Below are 18,898 nucleotides of genomic sequence, written 5' to 3'. Positions count from 1 at the left end.
TGCTCGGGCTCTACCTCCAGCCTTGGGAGCCTGGACACGGCGAAAGAGGCTGTGGCCCGGGGCCGGGGCTTTCTTCGTGAGACTTTGGAAACGGAGGCTGCTGGGGGGCATCTCAGAGCGGTCGGGTTGCGGGTCGTCTAATTCGGCTCCCCTTAGCAGCTCGGAGCCCAGGGTGGGGAATGTTCCCCGCGCGTCCAAAGAGCCCTCGGCCCGATCTTCGCGGGTCGCGCGCGCCCTCTAGAGGCGATGGCCTCAGCCCCGCTCCCTGGCGCCCGCCCCCTCCCCGGCGGCGGTGCCTTTCTGGGTCCCAAAAGGAGAAGGAAACGACTCATCTCCCCTACCCAAAAGTACTCTAGAGTGGGCCACCGCGGGCTCCCCCTCTGCGCCCTCCCTTCGGCCAGGCCCTCCAGCCACAAAGGTAGGGAAGAAGGATGTGTCCAGCCCGCCGGCTCCACCAGGCGCCCTCGGGCTGGACCGGGAGGCGCGGGGCTGAGCCTCCGGGATGCCGTGGGCCAGGTCGGGCCCCTTGGCAGCCCAGCCCATTCTTCTGGGAAGGCGGTGGATTAGGCGATCAGATCAGCAGCGCAGAAACTAACAAAGGCCAGTGTGGGTCAGGGCCCCCCCTCGTGCACGTCTGGCCGGCGCTCTGTACAAGCGGACTCGGGCCCACCACCGGGAAGGGCGCGGGTTCTTACTCCCTCTAGCCCGCTCTTTCCTGGCCATCCCCAACCCCTTTCTGCTGCTCTCAAAGGCCGAGGACAGGACAGCTAGGGTCGTCCCTGCCCACCTCCTCCAAAAGAAAGCCGCTCCAGCCACCGAAGGCACAACAAAAGAAAACATGCCAGCAGCCTTCCCTGCAAGAACCTGATTTCAAATTCGCAGGGCTTTTTCTGGAGCCGGGCAGAGCTGGGGGGGTGGTGGTGGTGCATTGCTGTTTGTATTGGGAATCTCCTCCCGAACTAAAACATTCAGGCCTTCGCCCCAACTAGCCTTTCAACCAGTGGTGGCCAACGTCCAGGCCCAACTTCTCTCTTTACTTCAAAGGGAGCTTCATTCTCCCCGGAGGCTGAAATTTATGAATAAATTCATGCTGAGGGTAATGCAAACCTTAAAGGACCAGGGAAGGTTATATAATAAGCAAATCATCTCTTTATTATGAGCCATGGGTTAGGAGTCGTAGTAGCACCACTGATTCAGTTTCTTGTGCTTCATGGCAACTCCCCTGGAATTTTATTGCTGTGTCCTTTAGAAGTGTTACCACATGTGGTGGATTCAAGGGGTTGAGCAGCTTTGCAACACAGTATCACTGGATACTGTGTGTGTGGAAATTTTGTTTTAACCTAAAGAGTTAGTTTCTGGGAGATGTCTCAGAGTGAGCTTATAATGTATTGCAGCATCCCTGGCCTCTACCTACTAGACGCCAGTAGCAACAACACTCACCCCGGCCCCCGAGTTGTGACAACCAAAATTGTCTCCAGGCATTGCCAAATGTCCCCTTTGGTGCCAAACTGCCCTCCCTGGGAAATGCTGGTGTAGGGACTCATAATCAACCCCACCTCTTTGCTTAGAACATTTTTTTTTTTCCATCCCAGGGAAGTGGCTGAGCCTTTCCCAAAGCCTTTAATTTTTTCAGCCCATGATTCAGTTCAAGTCCAGATAACTATTTTGCCTCAAGAAAGGGAAAGTGAAGAGACTGTTGTTTCCAGGTATCACTCATGACATACACCAGGCTGAAAAGTCAAGAAAAGAATTTATTGATATACTAAGAGTTAACAAAAAGTTAAAGACAAAAATCCTCTGACACCTTTGCTAATGACTCTCCCCTGCAAAATAAATTAACATCAGTCTAAAAAGATCTGCAACCTATTGCTAGTGTTAGTTCTCCAAAAATACTAGAAAATCCACAGAATCTTTAGATGCACTTGAGCAAAAATCTGGTCCTCTAGCACTACCTCTCCCCTCCTCCCACCCCTTTCCCCCAAACCATTGTGGGTTTCCTGGGGGAAGCATTTCCTTTAACTGGTTGGTCCTGATTGAATATGGGGGCTGGGCTGCTGTGCTGTTTCAACAAAGATCTTAAGTTTCCCAGGGCAATAACATATTCACTTTTGTTCTCTCTCTTTTAAAAAAAAGCAAACAAACAGCCACACTTTAATTAGAAGTGGCATACATGAATAATTTGGCTTTTTTTTAAAAAAATTAAAAAGCACAAATCAAGCCAGTGATTGGCAATGGTCCAAAGCTCTGGTCCTCCCCGCTAGTTTTCCCCTAATAAAACCTCTAGGCCCAGAGCTCTCTTAGTCAGGTCAGAATCTTGAGTGTAACCAAAAACAAGAAACACTCTTTTTGGTACCAAAAATATATATAAAAATATGCCAAATCCTCTAAAGAAGAAGATAGACTGGCCACTTCTTCCTATCCATTACAAAAGCAAACAAAAACAGGATTAAAACACCCACTCAATATACACTGTGATGCAGTTCACATAAGAAACCCTGCAGGATAAACAAGTCAGATGTGTGGCCAATGCCTAGCCACACACACACCCACACACACACCCACACCCAGCAAAAAAAGTACTACTTTTATTTATTGGTAAACATGACGACCAACTCTGAGCATCTGTCCAACTCTTCAGCGAAGGCTGTCACGCCTGCACGTGTGTACACACACAAACACACACAAACATGAACCTCTTGGAGTCGCAAACACCAAGAAAGACACACAACACAGCAAGAAGGCAAAGTGGCTGGGAGTAAGGTGTTTGCAGATTCAAACTTTGGGACTGAAGTAGCTGGTAAACAGAAAGGCACCTAATCAGAGTTTGGAGACCTGGCTGCTGGGGCTGTTGGATCAGCCCAGAGCAGGGTCACCCTGAGGGCTTGCAGGCGAGAGCTGCTACTGGCCTGGCTCGAAGGCAGCAAAACTTGGAGGTTATGAGCTCCTTTGAGGGGGAGGCAGCCCACGAGAGCCCCTTTAGTCTCACCCAGGGACATCTGGGGACAGGAGGGGAGGTTGGTGCGGGGGGCCCAGGGTGCTGGCACCCCTTCCTTCCAGACTGTGCCGTGTGCTGGCATCTTGCCATCTCCTGCGGGGGCAGTGGAGGGGGCATTCTCCCCCTTTACTGCCCACTTTCCAGGTTCAGCCTGGCTGTCCAGGGCCCCCAGTCCTCAGGTTTGCCAGGGTGGGCACCATTCCTGCTGCAGCCAGCATGTCTATCACATACAAGAGTCGGAAGCTGCATTTCGATGCCCCTCAGTGAGGTCTTGGATGTGGATCTGTCCCCAAAGGCACACTGTTGAAATCGACTTGGCTTCACAAAAGCCACCTCTTCCTATTTGGCGTGGAGGGTGAGGGACTGAGGGGACTGGAGTTCTGGCAGGCCCACCCTCAGAAACCAGAGCCCACCGTGTCCACTGCACTCAGGGCTACGGGGACAACAGAAGATCCCACACCTGCTGGCTGATGTTAACTGATAATTGAAGCAGAAATAAAGTTCCCTGCATTCCCACTTTTCTTTTTGGCATCAAAGACCAGTGACCCCACTCACTGATGTACCTCTCTATCCCAAATCAGTAATGGCAATCCTGTTGTTGGTTGGAATTGCCAAGACAGCTGCCGGACTCAGCCATCTGGGGGGAGGCAGTCAGGCTGGAAGCTCTGGCCTTTCCGAAGGCCAGGTGGGTCACTCAGATTTTGTCCCATTTCCCAAATGGTACAGGGATACAGCTTCTCAGCTGGGTAAGAGAACATGGAACCCCCAGAAGTGGGGAGGGATTGTCAGGGGAAGGTAGGTGGGAACTGTGGGAAGCACCTGCACGGCAGCTGGAAGCCAGCGGGTGTCGGCAGGGGAGACCTACTTCCAGCAACTGCCCACCTCCCAGTGGATCTGGGGCAGTTTGTGGGGCCATGACTAGGACAAAGGCAGTCCTTGAACGGGCTGGCAGAACGGGGAGCAGCAGGACACCCTTCTCCTGCCCCCCGAACTCGGAGGTTTAGGTGGAGGAGCTGTGGGATCAGCCCCCTCCCTGCCCAGGCTGGACTCCTGAGTCAACATTTGGGGGCTGCTGTTGTTAATCTGAATCAGGGTTAGATGGCACCAACACCAACCTCTTCAGGGTTCCTGATCCCAACTGCCACACCTGTCCTCTTACATTAAGGCCACAGCCCTCATCTGTCCTGGGTGGGGGCAGGGACAGGGAGGTGCACAGTCCCCTCACCCTTGCCAGCTCAGGCATTGCTGAGGGGGGAGTTCCCACCAGAAAGGCCCCTTTCCTGCTCCCCCCCCCCCGCTTCCACACCCTGAGCAGAGTCCTCCCTGGAGCAGCTCCCCAGGCCTTTCCTCCCCCCAGCCCTAAGTACACCTTCTCTTTCAGCCGCTGGGCAGGAACAGCCAAGCTGGGCCAGGAGAAGCCCCCTCCTCTAACACCTGTGCTCTGGGAAATTGGGAGGCAAGGTGACCACCGCTGCCATCAAAGGCCACGGAGGCAGTTCAAACAGCGAACATGGTCGGGCTCAAGAAACACAGGATGCTCTTGAGAAATATTTCGCTGAGCCACAGGCGGCCACCTAGACTTCCTGAGGCAAATGGAGAGCAAAGCGAAGGCCCAGAGGTAGGAACAAGGGCGAGGCTGGGTGGCAAGGCATCACGGGACCTCCCCTGCCAAACTTGCAGGCAGGGCTGGGTCCAGGGGAGTTCCCATCCAAGCCTGCCCTTGAAGGAGGCCACCGGCCCCTGGAGAGGATTTGGGATGCGGGCCATGTATCAAAGCAAAGCCAGAGGCCAGAGAGGGGCAGGTGAGACCCGGGCAGCCAGGGGGTGTCAGTAATGTCTCAGGTTGAAGAAGCCCACGCTGGTGGGAGACTCCTTCACCGTGACTGTGATGAGGTTGGCGGTGACATCGGTGACGAAGACGTGCTCAATGAGGCTGCGGGTGGGCTTCCAGTCCTGGCTGGTTTGGACGGACACTGACAGGTTCTGTCCGGCACTGGGCAGGGAGGCCGAGTCAGGGTCCGAGTCGGAGCTGCTGTTCTCTTCGCCGGTGCTCATCTCAGACAGTGTAGCCGTCTTCCGCGCCTCTCCCGGAGTCGGGTGGCCCTCCTGCCCTGGGGTTATGCTGCCCTTGACAAAGTCCCTCTTGCCGGCAGGGGTGGGCAGTGCTGCTGCCCTGGAGGCCAGCTTCTCACTCTTGCTGGCGTCGGTGGGCAGGCCAGCCCCACTCACCGCAGTGAGGCCACCCCCGGCACCCTTCCCAGTGGCTGGGTGGGTGGCAGGGTTACCCTTGGTGGTTGTGGCATGGCGGGCGACCATGCCCAGCCCTGGTGTGCCGTTCTTGACACTCTGTAAGTCCAAGACCTGGAGGCTCAGCTCCTGGGTGGGTGCAGGCTGGGGGCCCAGGCACCCGGCAGGGACCTTGTTGCCACTGAGGACGTGTGGAGGCCCTCCTGTGCCCCCCACTTTCTGCTCCAGAGCACCACTGGGGGCCTTTGGGACTTTGCTTCCCGGGGGGCTTATCCCCAGCTCCCCCTTCTGCGTCCTCACTTTCAGGTCCAGCCCTAGGCTGCACTTGCTGGCAGTTGGGGCCCTGAGAGCCAGTCTGCCGGCAGCCTGGGCCTGGCTCTGGCTCATCCGGTTCATGTAGTGCACGATGGAGCTCTGCCAGCTGATACCACCCCGGCTGGGGCTGCCGGCCATGCCCTTCATCAGGCTGGCCAAGTTCTCCGGGGTGGCCATGGTGCTGGGGCCACTGCAAGCCTCCTTGGCATGGGCCTTCAGGGCTGCCAGGCCGGCCACGGGGGCACTGAGTGGGGGGGGCAGCTTGCCGGCCGGTGCCCCTAGGTCCTTCCGGGCCGTCTTCAGCACCTTGGCCAGGCTCACGGGCCTCCGGGCCGCCTTCTGCTCTGGGGGCAGGGGCTTGCGGCCCCGCTTCTTTCGGATGGGATCCTTCAGTTCGGGCTTGGCTACCAGGATCTGGGCCTTCTTCTGAGGCACTGGGTGAGTCTCACGGCCCCGGGGGCCCCTCTTGGCATCTAAGTCGCTGTCATCCTCTTCATCTGAGGAAGAAGAGGAGGACGTGGAGGAAGAGGAGGAACTGCTGGATTTGGATTTGGAGGGGGCGTCGGGTTCCTGCAACGACAAAGGGGAAGGTGTCACTTCTACAGCCTGGTCTCCAGGGGCATCAGACACCTTGGAGCCAGCCCCTCCTGTGGCTTCCAGACCAGACAGGTAGCCAGGAGGGAGCGATCTCACTGTTTGGTTCCAGAAAGGATTGAAGAGGTCCTTACGAGGTTCCAAGAAATGCAGTTAAAAGTGAAAGAGAACGAAGGAAAATAGGTGGTTCACAAAGTGAAGCCAGAACGATGGAGGGAAACGCTCACATGCTGACAATGGACGCCGAGCTCTCCAGGGACGCACGGGGAGCTCCTGGCCCTCAGCAGACACCTGGAAAAGGGAAATTCAGAGCAGCATGATTCACATGTCTCAGAAGGGAAGGGTGGAGTGAAGCAGTGTGTGTGAGAGCTTGGTAACCTAAAGCAACTGGACATCTTGCTTCCATCTCCCCATTTCCAAAGCTGACCCCTTCAGAACCTTCCAGCACATAGGAAAACAAACCACTGCCCTCCTCATCCTCTGGGTGTCATCCCAAACACTAATGAAGCACACCCTACTATTTCTCAGGTCCCTGTGTAAGAAGTGTGCTTTAGGTAGACAGAGCCAACACCTGCTCCCGGCCGCAAAGTTCACCTGCCCCGAACTGGGGATGATGGACTCAAACCCAGGGAGTCTGGAGCCTCCTTGCCTGGCTGGCCCCCCGCCTTGCTGAGGTTTCTCAACGTACATGTCCCACATTCTCCTGAAGTAAAGCTGACTCCTCCAGCCCCACTATCCTGCTCAAAAAGAACATTTTGAAGACAAAACCAGGCCAGCGTACCCTAGCCAATAAGACTCACGGCAGGGTTCTCAGCCTCCTGGAAGGGCAGTTTTGTAAGAAGTGACTGAGCTCCTGGCCAGTGTGTGGGTTCAGGCCCTGGGTGCAGTGCCTTCAAGAGAGAAATCAAAGACACATCTAAGACGGGACCCCTTCCCCATCCTGCCTCTGAGCTACTGGAAGGAGGGGCTGTGCCATGGAGCCCAGGTGTGTGCGCCCCCCTTAGCTGCACCTACCTGGCAAACCTATGAGCACCTACTGTGTACATGCTTCCTGTTTTTTGTTCCCTGTAAGCCAATGGAGGTGAGAAAGTAGCAGAGTGGACGTCACAGGACCACGAAACCAGCTTGGGGGGCTTAACCATTGCAGGGCCCTCCCCAGAGAGACAGGGCAGGAGGTGGAGAGCTGAGGTTTGCTGTTGCCCCCTGCTGGCAGAGGCTCACAGCGGCAGCCTAGAGAGAGGCAGAGCCAAGGTCTTCTGAGCAAAAGAAAGACTTACGCGGAGGTGCCAGCTGGCCTCCTTCCCCAAAGCCCGCAACCCTCCCGCCGCTGCCTTCCACTCAGCGGCTGGGAGGGAAGCAGCCACCCACCTTGAGCTTGGAGTGCCGGCTGCAGGGGGACATCACTGTGTGCTTCCTCGGCCTGCCCCTGGGCCGCTTGCCTCTCTTCCGGTTCTGCACCTCCTTCTCGTGTTCCCTGAAGACAATCAGCAATCAGAGTCAGACTTTCCTTCTGCCACCCTGGAACCCCGTGGTTTCAAACACCCCCAGGTAGCTTATCACCAGTTTCCCTGCAAAAACATATCCTGTTAATGAACACATCCAAGGCAGAGGTCCAGACCCCCCTCTTTGCATTAGGGGTCAGTATTATTTTTACCTCCATCTATTTCATTTACATTTGGGTAAAGACAAGTCACGAAATTCAAGTAAAGCTGCGAAAGGAACAGTTCCCAGTTTTCTCCGACTCCTCTTAAAACCCTGTGCGAATCCTGGCCACTTTCTGCAGGGAGACGGTACTGTGGAAATTCTACAATACCACAACTAGAAGGAGGCTTTGTGGTCACGTGGTCCAACCCCCTCACTCCAAGTAAGAGTCCAGAGGTAGGGAGGTGAGGACCCTTGCCCCCTATTCTCAGTCTTCTAATGCCCGCACAAAATCTCACGGTCGTCAGAGCACTGGGGTAATCAAGGGCTCCTGTTCCCCACGCGGTCTACCCAGAGCCAGTGCCCCTGGCTCACATTTCTTTTCCGGTTTCCTCTTTCTAAGCCCTTTCTGTTCCTAGACTGCTCTAGATGGAAGTACTGGTGACGCCTGATTCCGAGGTGGCCGGGGCTCAGGGCTCAAGGTAGGACACCGTTAACCAGCTCCGTGACTTGGGGTCAGGGAGCCAAGAAGGCCGCCTCCACCCACCACCCCCAAAAGCCTCTATTCCAGGCTACCCCTGGGGAAGAGGCTCTATCTGGAGCAGTTTCCCGGTAATCAAAATGGGCAAACATCATCGCATTGAGGCCTGTAAGGTGATCTCTTCAAGAAGCCAATCAGTACAACGAGACACAGCTCATACTCAAAGCAGCCCCAACCTGTCTCCTAAAAGAGCAGGAGCATTCACGGGTCTCCGCTGACACATTAACCTGTACCCGTGAGCTCTGAACCTGAGACTTCCCCTTACAGTCAAAGGCCACATCACCACACCAAGCAAATCACCACCAGTTCCTAGTTCCCAGGGGGATCTCTGGGGTGGACAGGAAGGCCGAGCACCCACCTTCCCAGTTTTCTCTCCCCCGTGATGTAAACCAGACCACCCCATGGTTCTCTGTAACTGCTGCATCTATCTCTCTGGTATTTGCTAACCTCAGTTCCTGTCTGCTGTGCTGTAAGTAAAAGTGATGTTAAGGACACACACTCTCTCCACGGTCAGGACACTGTCTTACAGAGAAAAGTACCAGCTCCCACCCTCTGTGACTTACAGGACCTGAGTTATGGAGTAAACAGCAGACAGTGAGCTTGCTGATAAGCTTCTTCAAAGGCACTGAGGCAAGCATACGTTCGATGTATTTTCTCTCACCACCGCCCCCCCAACAAAATCTATCTCTATTTTTCCCCATTGCTATGGCCCTTCTGAGAAGACCCAAAATGTCCTGCTATAGTGAAAAAAAAGTGGACACAGCTTGAGCTACCAGAGAACAGCTGGCCGGATCGACCGCATCTGGGAAAGCTTTTGAGCACCTAATTTATCAGCCTCTATCAACAGGGCAATCCCCACACCTTGCCCCCACCAGCCTGCTCTGGAATAGCACTCCCTGGAACCTTATGCCATCACATGCCCCTCACCACCCTTCCCCCTGAGTATCTCAAAGAGGTCTCTCTTAACCCAAGTCTCCTACCTAAAAACAGACATGACATCTAGAATTACAGAAGTAAATTCAGCCCCTGAGACTGGTAAAGGGGCCCCCGTGGTGCTCACTTGGTGCTAGCTGTTTTGCAGCACAGAGAAAAATAAATGTGTTGTTCTTGGTCAGACACACCACAGTAGGCATAACTTTCTGCTGTGTGTCCCAGTTCCTTCTCTGAGCCTTCTCTTGCTCAGTGGCACCCACGAGGAGGACTGGGAGGCCAGGTCTGCAATTTTTAGGGCAAACCTGCCATCCTTATTTTTATCAGTGCTGTTTGCAAACTAGTCAACAGAAAAGGCCAAGAAGAGAAGCCACAACTTTTCACGAAGGAACCAAGAAGGTTCATTTTGGCAAATCTCGCTGTCACAAAGACGAAAAGCAGCACTTACTCAGTGACTCCCAAGGTCTGGGCACAGTGCTGGCCAGCCGAGGGAAGATGGGGAGAGGACTCATCTGGGACCTCAAACCACAGCCCAAGCCTGGGACTCCTGGAGCGCCATCACTACCCTGTACGACTGTGTGACAGGCCAGGGTCCCCCCAACAATCTCCCCCTCCCACAGGTCTGTTAACTTTCTCACTTCTTCTGGAAAGCCAAGAGCAGCCTCGGGTCCAGGATGTTTTCCTCTGGCTCCCAGCTGTTGTGTCTGGAAAAGCAAAGAACACGGTATCTTAAAGCACTAGGCACTGATCAGCCACTTCAGAAACAAGCCCACGTGGGGTTGCCCCATTGCTCTCCGATCCCTGTTGGCAGCCAGGGCACCGGGGTGCTGGGGAGAGTCCCGAAAGGTCTCACCCACGCCCAGGACGAGCTCCTGGACACCGAATCTTGAAGCTAACACCGTGTCCTCAAACTCAAAGGGAAACCACTATCTCAACCCCCAATTAACACCCGGCCTCAGGAGGACTCTACAGCCTCCCTCTGGAGGAAAACAAATCCCAATAAAATGGAAAGTCGCAGAGAGGGAAGACCCCAAACCCTGGTCCGGAGCCAGGGAGGGAAGGGAAGGCTCCTTCAGGATGCAGGGAGGAGGAGGCCTAGGGGCACAGAAACACAGCCCAAAGATGTTGCTGTCGCCCAGGCCTACGCGGGCCGGGAACCCGGAGGGTTAAGCAAAGAAAGAAAAGTGGGGTCCGGGAAGAAAGGGGAACTGGGTCTGCGCGATTGTCTGTAAATAGAGCCCCTTCCGGGATGCCAAGTCCCCTCCCTTCCATTAAAAGGAAAAAAAAAAAAAAAAAAGGAGCCCTACATCCATGAATAGAAAGCTCAGGTTACAGCGGGGAAAATACGGACTAGAGGAGGGGGGCTCGCGTCCCGCGGGGAGGGCTGAGGCGGGCGGGGGCGCATGCAACAAATGGGCGCGGGAGGAACGCGCGGCGCCGGAGGGGCGCGGGCCAGGCGCGGGGAAAGGCGGATGGGGCGCCGGGAGCGGAGCTGGGCGGGCTGGAAGGGGAGGCCGCCCAGCCCTGCAACCCGCGGGCTTGTAAACAAAGGGCACCCCGCGTAGGCTGGGTGCCCCCTCCCGCCAAACCCGAGGAGCCCCCGGAGCCCCCGCAAACTTCCCGCCCGGCGCGCGGACGCCCCCCGACGGCGCGGCCGAGGAACCCCACGCCGCCCCCCCTTCACACCGAGGTGGTGCGGGCGGGAAGGCGGGCGCCGCATTGTTGGGGACTCACTTGGAGGACCAGCCACGCCACTTGACCAGGTACTCCAGCTTGCCCTGCAGGGAGAGAAGAGGCGCGTGAGCCGGGGTGGGCGGGGGCGGGTGGGCACGGGCCGGGCCGCACGCACCTTGCGGAGCCGCTTGCTCAGGATGCACTCGGCGGCGAAGACCTGCTCGCCCACGCTGCTCAGCTCCTCCATGCTGCCCCGCCCAGACCGCGGCAACCGCCGCTCCCCGCACAGCCACCGCCGCCGCGCGCCCTGCCGGCCGCACACAAAGCACCGCCCCCGCCCCGCGCAGGCCCGCCTCGCGCACGCGCAACGCCCCCGCGCCCCGCGCGCCCCAGCCCGCCACCAGCCCTGCGGACCGCCCTGTTCCGGCATGGGCCAATGAGCGAGAGGGGGCGGCGCCGGGGGGGCGGGGCGCGCATTGTTCACGGCGGGATCAGCTTCGCGCCCCGGGCGGGGGTCCGGCGCGCCTGGTCTGGGTGGTTTGGGGCCGCGGGCAGCGCGCGTGGGTCAGCCGAGCGCGGGCGGGTCCCTCGCGGGGAAGAAGGAGGCGCCTTGCCTCTTCGGACCTGGCGATCAACAGTCGAGTCCCGCTTGGTCTCCGGGGTGCGCCCGGCCTCCTCCGAACTTCGTTTTCCGGGCAAAAAGCCATTGTTCTGCCCCGAAGCGGGGGGAAGTTGGGACGCGGCGAGGCGGCCGCTTCCTGCCCCTGTCCCCGAGGGGCGCTGCTTGGGGCGCGGAGGGCCCAGGCGCCCTCCGCATTTTTGAACTTGGTCTCCTTTGGTCTTGGGCAGTCGTACTATTTTGCGTGGGAGCAAAACGGGCTGGGGCGGGGGCGGGGAAGGAATGGAAGACAAAGTACTGGGGGAGGAGGTGAGCGGCAAAAACGGAGCAGCCCAGCTTTTTCTCTCAAAGGCGAGAGAGGAAAATGCATCTGGTGGAAACGAACGGCTCTTCGTTCTTTAAGTTGTGAAGAGTGGCACCCAACCCCCAAGTTTTAGGGCGTACGTAGGGGGAAAAGCAACTGCACCTTTTAAAAATTTGTTTCATGATTTTAAGGAAATGAATGTGGAGGAGATGGGATCGGGATTTGAGGACATGGTTCTAACCTAGGACTAAGTCATTAATGGGCCCGCTAGGATTTGGCAGTCCATGTCCTTTGGATCAATTGCATGCGGCAGAGAGGAGACCGGACCGGGTTTAGAGAAGGCGGTGGGCTGGAGTGCGGTGGGGTCATCTTCGGCAGCCACCCTTAATGCTGTTCAGATCAGTATTCCGTGAGCAACTCTTCCCTTAAATCATTTAGATCTTGGATCAGAGCAAGTCAAACTAGTAATAAGGGGGATATACGTTAGAGCTTTTTTTCGTATCAGTACAGTTTAACTCAAAATTCATTTTCTGGCTTTGTTTTTCCCTTGGACACAGCTGCAAAGTACTCTCTGGGTTGAGTAAGTCAAAAAGTCGTTTCTTGTTGCAGGAAACTGTCTCAATGTAATTTTGATCATTAAAACCATATTTATAAAGGATTCTGCAGGAGAAATGTATTTTTGTTGTTGTTTTAATAGGAAAGGCCTACTGTAGAAAATACGGAATTTCAGGAGCCCATCTTTCCATTTCTGGCATGTTCTTCAGTTTATTTGGTTAAATAGGTTACATTCATATGATATCCTGGAGAGAACTTGGGTAGCATTTGCAAACTCAGATATTATTTGCAAAGGAGGTGGGAAAAAGGAAGATTGCTTTTGGTGGGGGGTTGATTGCTTACTTGGGAGGGGCTGCAGCCCAGAATACCTGTTTTGGGATAAAACCTGCACTCCTGGGGTAGAGAGAACTGCGTACAATCTCTCTCCAGCTCTTTTTGTATCCTCATCTTGTGGAGCCAGGCAGTAAATTGTGGGGCTGAGGCCAAAGGTGTACTTATTGTAACCCTACAAATAGCTGGATCAGTTTCAACTCTCATTTCCTTGCAGAATTCATCTTGGGTGTGAGGTTTTTTTGCCCTGGAGGTTTCCAGTTTCCTCCTGATGATATATGTTATCCTGGGATACTTGCTTAATTTTTTTTTAAAGAAAAGAAAGCTTAAAAAAGAGAATGTTTTCTTCCCCTAATAAATAAATTTGTCCAGAATGTGATCCTAACTCACTGGGGGAAAAAAAATCAATTTCTTGGAAGGTTTAATACATACATTGTCTATCCAACTGGGGACACCCAGTTTGGGTAAAATAACGTTTAGATAATTTATTGGGAGAAACAAATATGACCTATTTGACTATAATTAAATTATCAGATAAATAGGGTGAGGTATGATCCAAAGTTTGTGAAGTGTTCCCTAAAAACAAAACTGGAAGTTGGCAGAATTGAGGAATGATTCCAGCTAATCCAATTGTGTCAAAACATGGGTTTGGGCCAAAGCTGATTCCGTTTTGACTGTCACATTTAAGAATTATTAAGACAAATTAGAACTAATTATTTTCTTATTCATTCAACAAATGGTTCCTCAGCATTTGCTGTCATCTAGACACGACTGGATATAATGCAGAATCCGTAACAGCGCTGTCTAGTAGAAGTTTCAGAGAGGATGGAAATGCCTTATGTCCATGCGCTTCAGTGTGTCAGCCGCCAGCCATCTGTGGCTAGTGAACACTTGAAATGTGCTGCTGAGGAATTACTTTTTAATTTAATTTTATTTTAAATAATTTAAATTTAAATAGCCACGTGTAGCTAGTGGTTAAGTACTGGGCAATACAAGTCCTTAGGAATGCAAGGACTATACTTTAGACATATTTTCAACAAAAGTAATGAAATTATTGATACTTAAATTAATCCTGGAACATGAATAGTTTATCTACATTTCCATTTATACTTTACTGTTTATGAGAATGTTTAAAACATGTACAAAATGATATTAAAAAATACAGGCATACAGGCAAACATAAGTACTCTGTTTAGTGCCACCTTCTTTCTGTGCAAGTGACAGCACCAATGACAAATATCAAGTAATTAATGTCTGAAATGCCACTAAGAAAGGTGAAATATTTTCATGCTGCTCTTGCGGATCCGAAAGCAAAGATACTGAGACAAGAAGTGAATGATGTAACGGTATTATTCTCAAGTCAATGGAAAAGTCAGGAACTGAGATGAAGCCAATACCCAGGATCTGTCAGCTTTGGCAGTTAAAACTAAATAACACTGGCTGCATCTTACAAAACAGTTTCAGGCCAGCTCTTAGTTTTTTTTACAAATACTGTCTCATTACCGTAATCAGAGTTGGCTAAAAGGAGTAACTAACACCATCCACACGGGACACACGCTCAATGGTCTGCATGGGATAAACTCAGGATGTACAATACATTGCACAAACTTGAATATTTAATGTGATGATTTGTCCCCCAACCAGGTCCACTCACATTTGCAAGCCTGAGGTATAACTTACAGGCTAGCTGTGTTATGTGATGCTGACTCTGTATATGCAATGGATAAATGTTATACATACGTGACACACAGTGTTTATGTATCAGAGCTCAAGTAAAAATAAGCACAGTTAGGGCCCTTGCAGAAGTTCTCAAGCTTTCAGTTTGCCTAAGTATCCCCTGGGCACACAATGCAAATATTGACCCCTGGGTCCCACCCCAGACATCCTGACCCAGGAGACCCCCGAGGCCATCTGCAGCTCACACTGTTTAGAACACTTCTTACAAAGGGCAGCCTGTCCCAGCCCTCATTTTACAGATGAGGACAAGGAATCGTAAATTGCTTCAAGTCCTGAGGCTGTGGAGCCTGTTCCTGCCATTTCCCACTTGTGCCTGGTGGGGGCGGGCAGGCTACGTCTGGAAGCAGTGAGGCAGCCTGCACGCAGTAGGCCCTCCAGGGCTGCACGGGGCCCGCCCCAGGCCGCCTAGCCTATTGCATGGCCCCTAAACATACGCACAGACTGGACCGCCCCCCCTTGGATCCTGGGGGCTGGGGAGGTTAAGGAATGCTGTTGTAGGAGGTGGGGAACGACAATTAACCAACTCCTTTGCGATGTTGCTTTGGAGACCAGACCACAGCCCCCCGTGAGAGACCTCTGTTGTAGAAGGCTTTTATTTTAAAGAGTGTCGTTTATTAATTTTGCAATCATATCAGTCCATGATTCCAATTTCTTACTATTAGAAACAGTACAGTGACGAACATCTTTATTTTTTTCTTAATTGAAGTATAGTTGATTTTTGATGTTGTGTTAGTTTCTGGTTACAGCAAAGTGATTCCTTTATACATATATGTATATATACACACACACATATATATATATATATAAATACATTCTTTTTCAGATTCTTTTCCATTATAGTTTATTACAAGATATCGAATATACTTCCCTGGGCTATACAGTAGGACCTTGTTGTTTATCTATTTTATATAGAGTAGTTTGTATCTGCTAATCCCAAACTTCTAATTTATCCCTGACCCTCCTTTCCCCTTTGGTAACCATAAGTTTGTTTTCTATGTCTGTGAGTCTCTTCTGTTTTATAAATAAGTTCATTATATTATTTTCTTAGATTCCACATATAAGTGATATCATATGATATTTGTCTTTCTCTATATGACTTACTTCACTTAGTATGATAATCTCTAGGTCCATCCTTGTTGCTGCAGATGGCATTATTTCCTTCTTTTTTATGGCTGAGTAATATTCCATTGTATATATATACCACATCTTCTTTTATCTATTCCTCTGTCGATGGACATCCAGGTTGCTTCCATGTCTTGGCTATTGTAAATAATGCTGCTATGAACATTGGGATACATGTATGTTTTTGAATTAGAGTTTTCTTCGGATATATGCCCAGTAGTGGGATTGCTGGGTCACATGGTTAACTCTAGTTTTAGTTTTTTTTTTTTTTTTTGGTGTGTGGTATGCGGGCCTCTCACTGTTGTGGCCTCTCCCGTTGCGGAGCACAGGCTCCGGATGCGCAGGCCCAGCGGCCATGGCTCACGGGCCCAGCCGCTCCGCGGCATATGGGATCCTCCCAGACCGGGGCACGAACCCGTATCCCCTGCATCGGCAGGCGGACTCTCAACCACTGCGCCACCAGGGAGGCCCTAGTTTTAGTTTTTTAAGGAACCTCCATACTGTTGTCCATAGTGGCTGCACCAATTTACATTCCCACCAACAGCGTAGGAGGGTCCCTTCTTTTCCACACTCTTTCCAGCATTTATTATTTGTAGACTTTTTTCTTTTTTGGCTATGTTGGGTCTTCGTTGCTGCGCGTGGGCTTTCTCTAGTTGTGGCGAGCGGGGGCTACTCTTCGTTGCGGTGTGCGGGCTTTTCATTGCCGTGGCTTCTCTTGTTGCAGAGCACAGGCTCTAGGCGCGTGGGCTCCGGTGGTTGCAGCATGCAAGCTCCGTAGTTGCGGCTCACTGGCTTAGTTGCTTTGTGGCAGGTGGGATCTTCCCGGACCAGGGATTGGCAGGCGGATTCTTAACCACTGCGCCACCAGGGAAGTCCCTATTTGTAGAGTTTTTGAGGATGACCATTCTGACTGGTCGAACATCTTTTTTTTTTTTTTTTTGGCTGCACCGTGTGGCTTGTGGGATCTTAATTCCCAGATCAGGGATTGAACCTGGGCCCTCTGCCATGAAAGCACGGAGTGCTAACCACTAGACCGCCAGGGAATTCCCTGGTCGAACGTCTTTATCTTTACACGTGCAAGGTGCTAGCACATTTCTGGAACAGCATGCCTGGATGCGGTATTGGAGGGCACTGGGTCTACTTTTTTTGTTGTTGGCTATTGCCAAAGTGTCCCCCAAGGGTCGGCACTGATTTAGACTCCCACCCCAGGTAGATGGGGTTGCCTCTGTCCCCGAATTCTCAGCAACTATAGGAGGTATAAGTCCATCTAGGGCATTTCTGAAAGTATTTGATGCTTAGCTGGTTTCAGTGGTATTCTAACACAAATTAGTCACGTCTGTTACACATCCCACATCTGCTTTTTTCAAACCTTTGCCTGGTGCGGGATTGTTAGAGTGTAAAAATGATTTTATGAGTGCAATTTTCCAGTGTGAAATATCAATACATTATTTTCTCAAATTTAACAATAAGTTACACTTAAAGTTTTAAAATTTAGGGTGAAGTCCTTATTTAAAAACCAATAATTAGCTTGAGGATTCAAAGCAGTAAACAAATACACATCGTGAGTTTGCTAATTGTTGTCCCTGGATGCTAAAGGCGATCCTGAGCATCCTCTATAAATCCTTTGGGCACCATCGATAAACAAGGGTTTCAGGAGTGATGGACCTGAGAACTGGGTTGCAAATCCCCCTGTGAATCAAATGCACGCTCTTGTTCAGTCCCTTCATTTGCTGGGTTACTTCTTGTCTAAAAGAACCCAAACAAAGAAATGTCTGTCGCTCAGGTCACATGAAACAAGAGATTTTTGTTTCCCTCTTTAATCCTGCTGCTTTGGTGAGATAGTACGAAGGTAAGTCCAAAGGACACATATTCTTTTTGTTTTTGTTTTTTTTGCAGTACGCGGGCCTCTCACTGTTGTGGCCTTCTCCCATTGCGGAGCACAGGCTCCGGACGCGCAGGCTCAGCGGCCATGGCTCACGGGCCTAGCCGCTCCACGGCATGTGGGATCCTCCCAGACCAGGGCACGAACCCGTGTCCCCTGCATCGGCAGGCGGACTCTCAACCACTGCGCCACCAGGGAAGCCCTATTCTTTTAAAAAGTCATTTTCCTGCTTCTTGTTGGCAAACATCTCAGTGATAATCAGAGGAACTGCATTTGGAGGCAAGGAATGTTAGAACCAAAAGGCACCGTGAAAATTCTGCTTTGCAGGTGAGCACAGGGTGGCCCAGAGGACGGCGGGAATGTCTAGTTTGACATGTCCGAGGCTGGGCCCCTGCTCATGCCGGGCAGCACCTTGCCAGCCCCCCAGCCTCCAGCTCTGCTCCTCCATCACCATAGGCCTTTGTGGCTGTTAACTGAGCAAGGAGAGTGGGGCATGCCCCGGGTGCCAAAGGTTCAGACGGATACTGAAAAAACTCCCTCCCCCTCCTGTCCCCAGCAGCCTAGTTCTCCACTCTGGAAGCAACAAACTCGACCCCTTCCTAGGTTTTCTTCCAGGGACTTTCTGTGCCTGAACCAGCAAGGATGCGTGGAGCATTTTCTCCTGGTGCACCCTCCCGCTGGTTTCTTCTGATCACACAAATGGTAGTGCACTAAGGCTGTTCTGCCTGCTGCTTTTTTTTCCTCTTAGTTGTATGGCTCGAAGGTTACTCCCCAACCAGTGGATAGACCTACCTTGCTCCTTTGAATCTCTCCATGATATTCTGTAGTTGATGTATGGTAATTTATATAAATAGATCCTGACTGACAGACGGTGAGCTGTTCCAATGTTTATCTCTTGCTGCAAAGAGTAACATTTGTTTAAAAAACCAAGTTTTTCTGTTCTCTGGACTGTGAGAGGGATGCAGGCCTGCAGCAGAAGTGTCCATGATGACCGCAGAAACAAAACACTGGTTGAAATGCTGTTCATCTAATCACAATGCACGGCCATGTACTGGAGCCCAGCTCCTTTGGCTGGGCATGTCCTCACAGGTTCTGTGAGCATCTGAAATAACTCCCAGTGCTGACAGTGGTGACCGCTGTCTTTTGAGGTATTTTCATAGAATATTCCTCTTTGGAGCTAAAATCTTCTATTATACACGTCCTGGCTATGTAAGTGAAAGGGGCTGCTATCGACATCACCATTTCATATTTCTTGGGGTTTAGTACAAGTTGCATCCTGCAGTCGCTGCTTTTTAGAGTCTCACGTCTTAGTGTGAATGCTGCTGATGGGAGCACGTGTCCCAGACTGAATGGCACATCAATGTACCCACAACTTCAGTAGACAGAGTTGGACAAGATAGTGAGGGTGCAGC

At 52.1% G+C, this 18,898-nt stretch overlaps 1 protein-coding gene across 2 annotated transcripts; it reads right to left on the bottom strand.

The window, feature by feature from the left end:
• Positions 1 to 1,800: 1,800 nt before the first annotated feature.
• CBX2 (chromobox 2) lies at positions 1,801 to 11,243 on the bottom strand. Of its 2 annotated transcripts, XM_081219100.1 has the most exons (5): positions 11,113 to 11,243; positions 10,998 to 11,041; positions 9,902 to 9,967; positions 7,520 to 7,625; positions 1,801 to 6,127 (listed from the first exon to the last, which is right to left on the bottom strand). In XM_081219100.1, exons 1-5 carry the CDS (start codon positions 11,182 to 11,184, stop codon positions 4,823 to 4,825), a joined length of 1,593 nt encoding a protein of 530 aa, XP_081075226.1. In that variant the 5' UTR covers positions 11,185 to 11,243; the 3' UTR covers positions 1,801 to 4,822. The 2 variants fall into 2 exon arrangements, with proteins under 2 accessions (XP_081075226.1, XP_081075227.1); XM_081219101.1 differs by having other exon boundaries at positions 7,520 to 7,719; positions 10,998 to 11,151.
• Between the last annotated feature and the right edge of the window lie 7,655 nt (positions 11,244 to 18,898).

The sequence above is a fragment of the Mesoplodon bidens genome (genome assembly GCF_964165515.1).
Source record: "Mesoplodon bidens genome assembly, chromosome: 19".
In the NCBI taxonomy this organism is placed as follows: domain Eukaryota; kingdom Metazoa; phylum Chordata; class Mammalia; order Artiodactyla; family Ziphiidae; genus Mesoplodon; species Mesoplodon bidens.
Note: the sequence above shows the minus strand (reverse complement) of the source record. Positions and strands in the feature narration are given on the sequence as shown.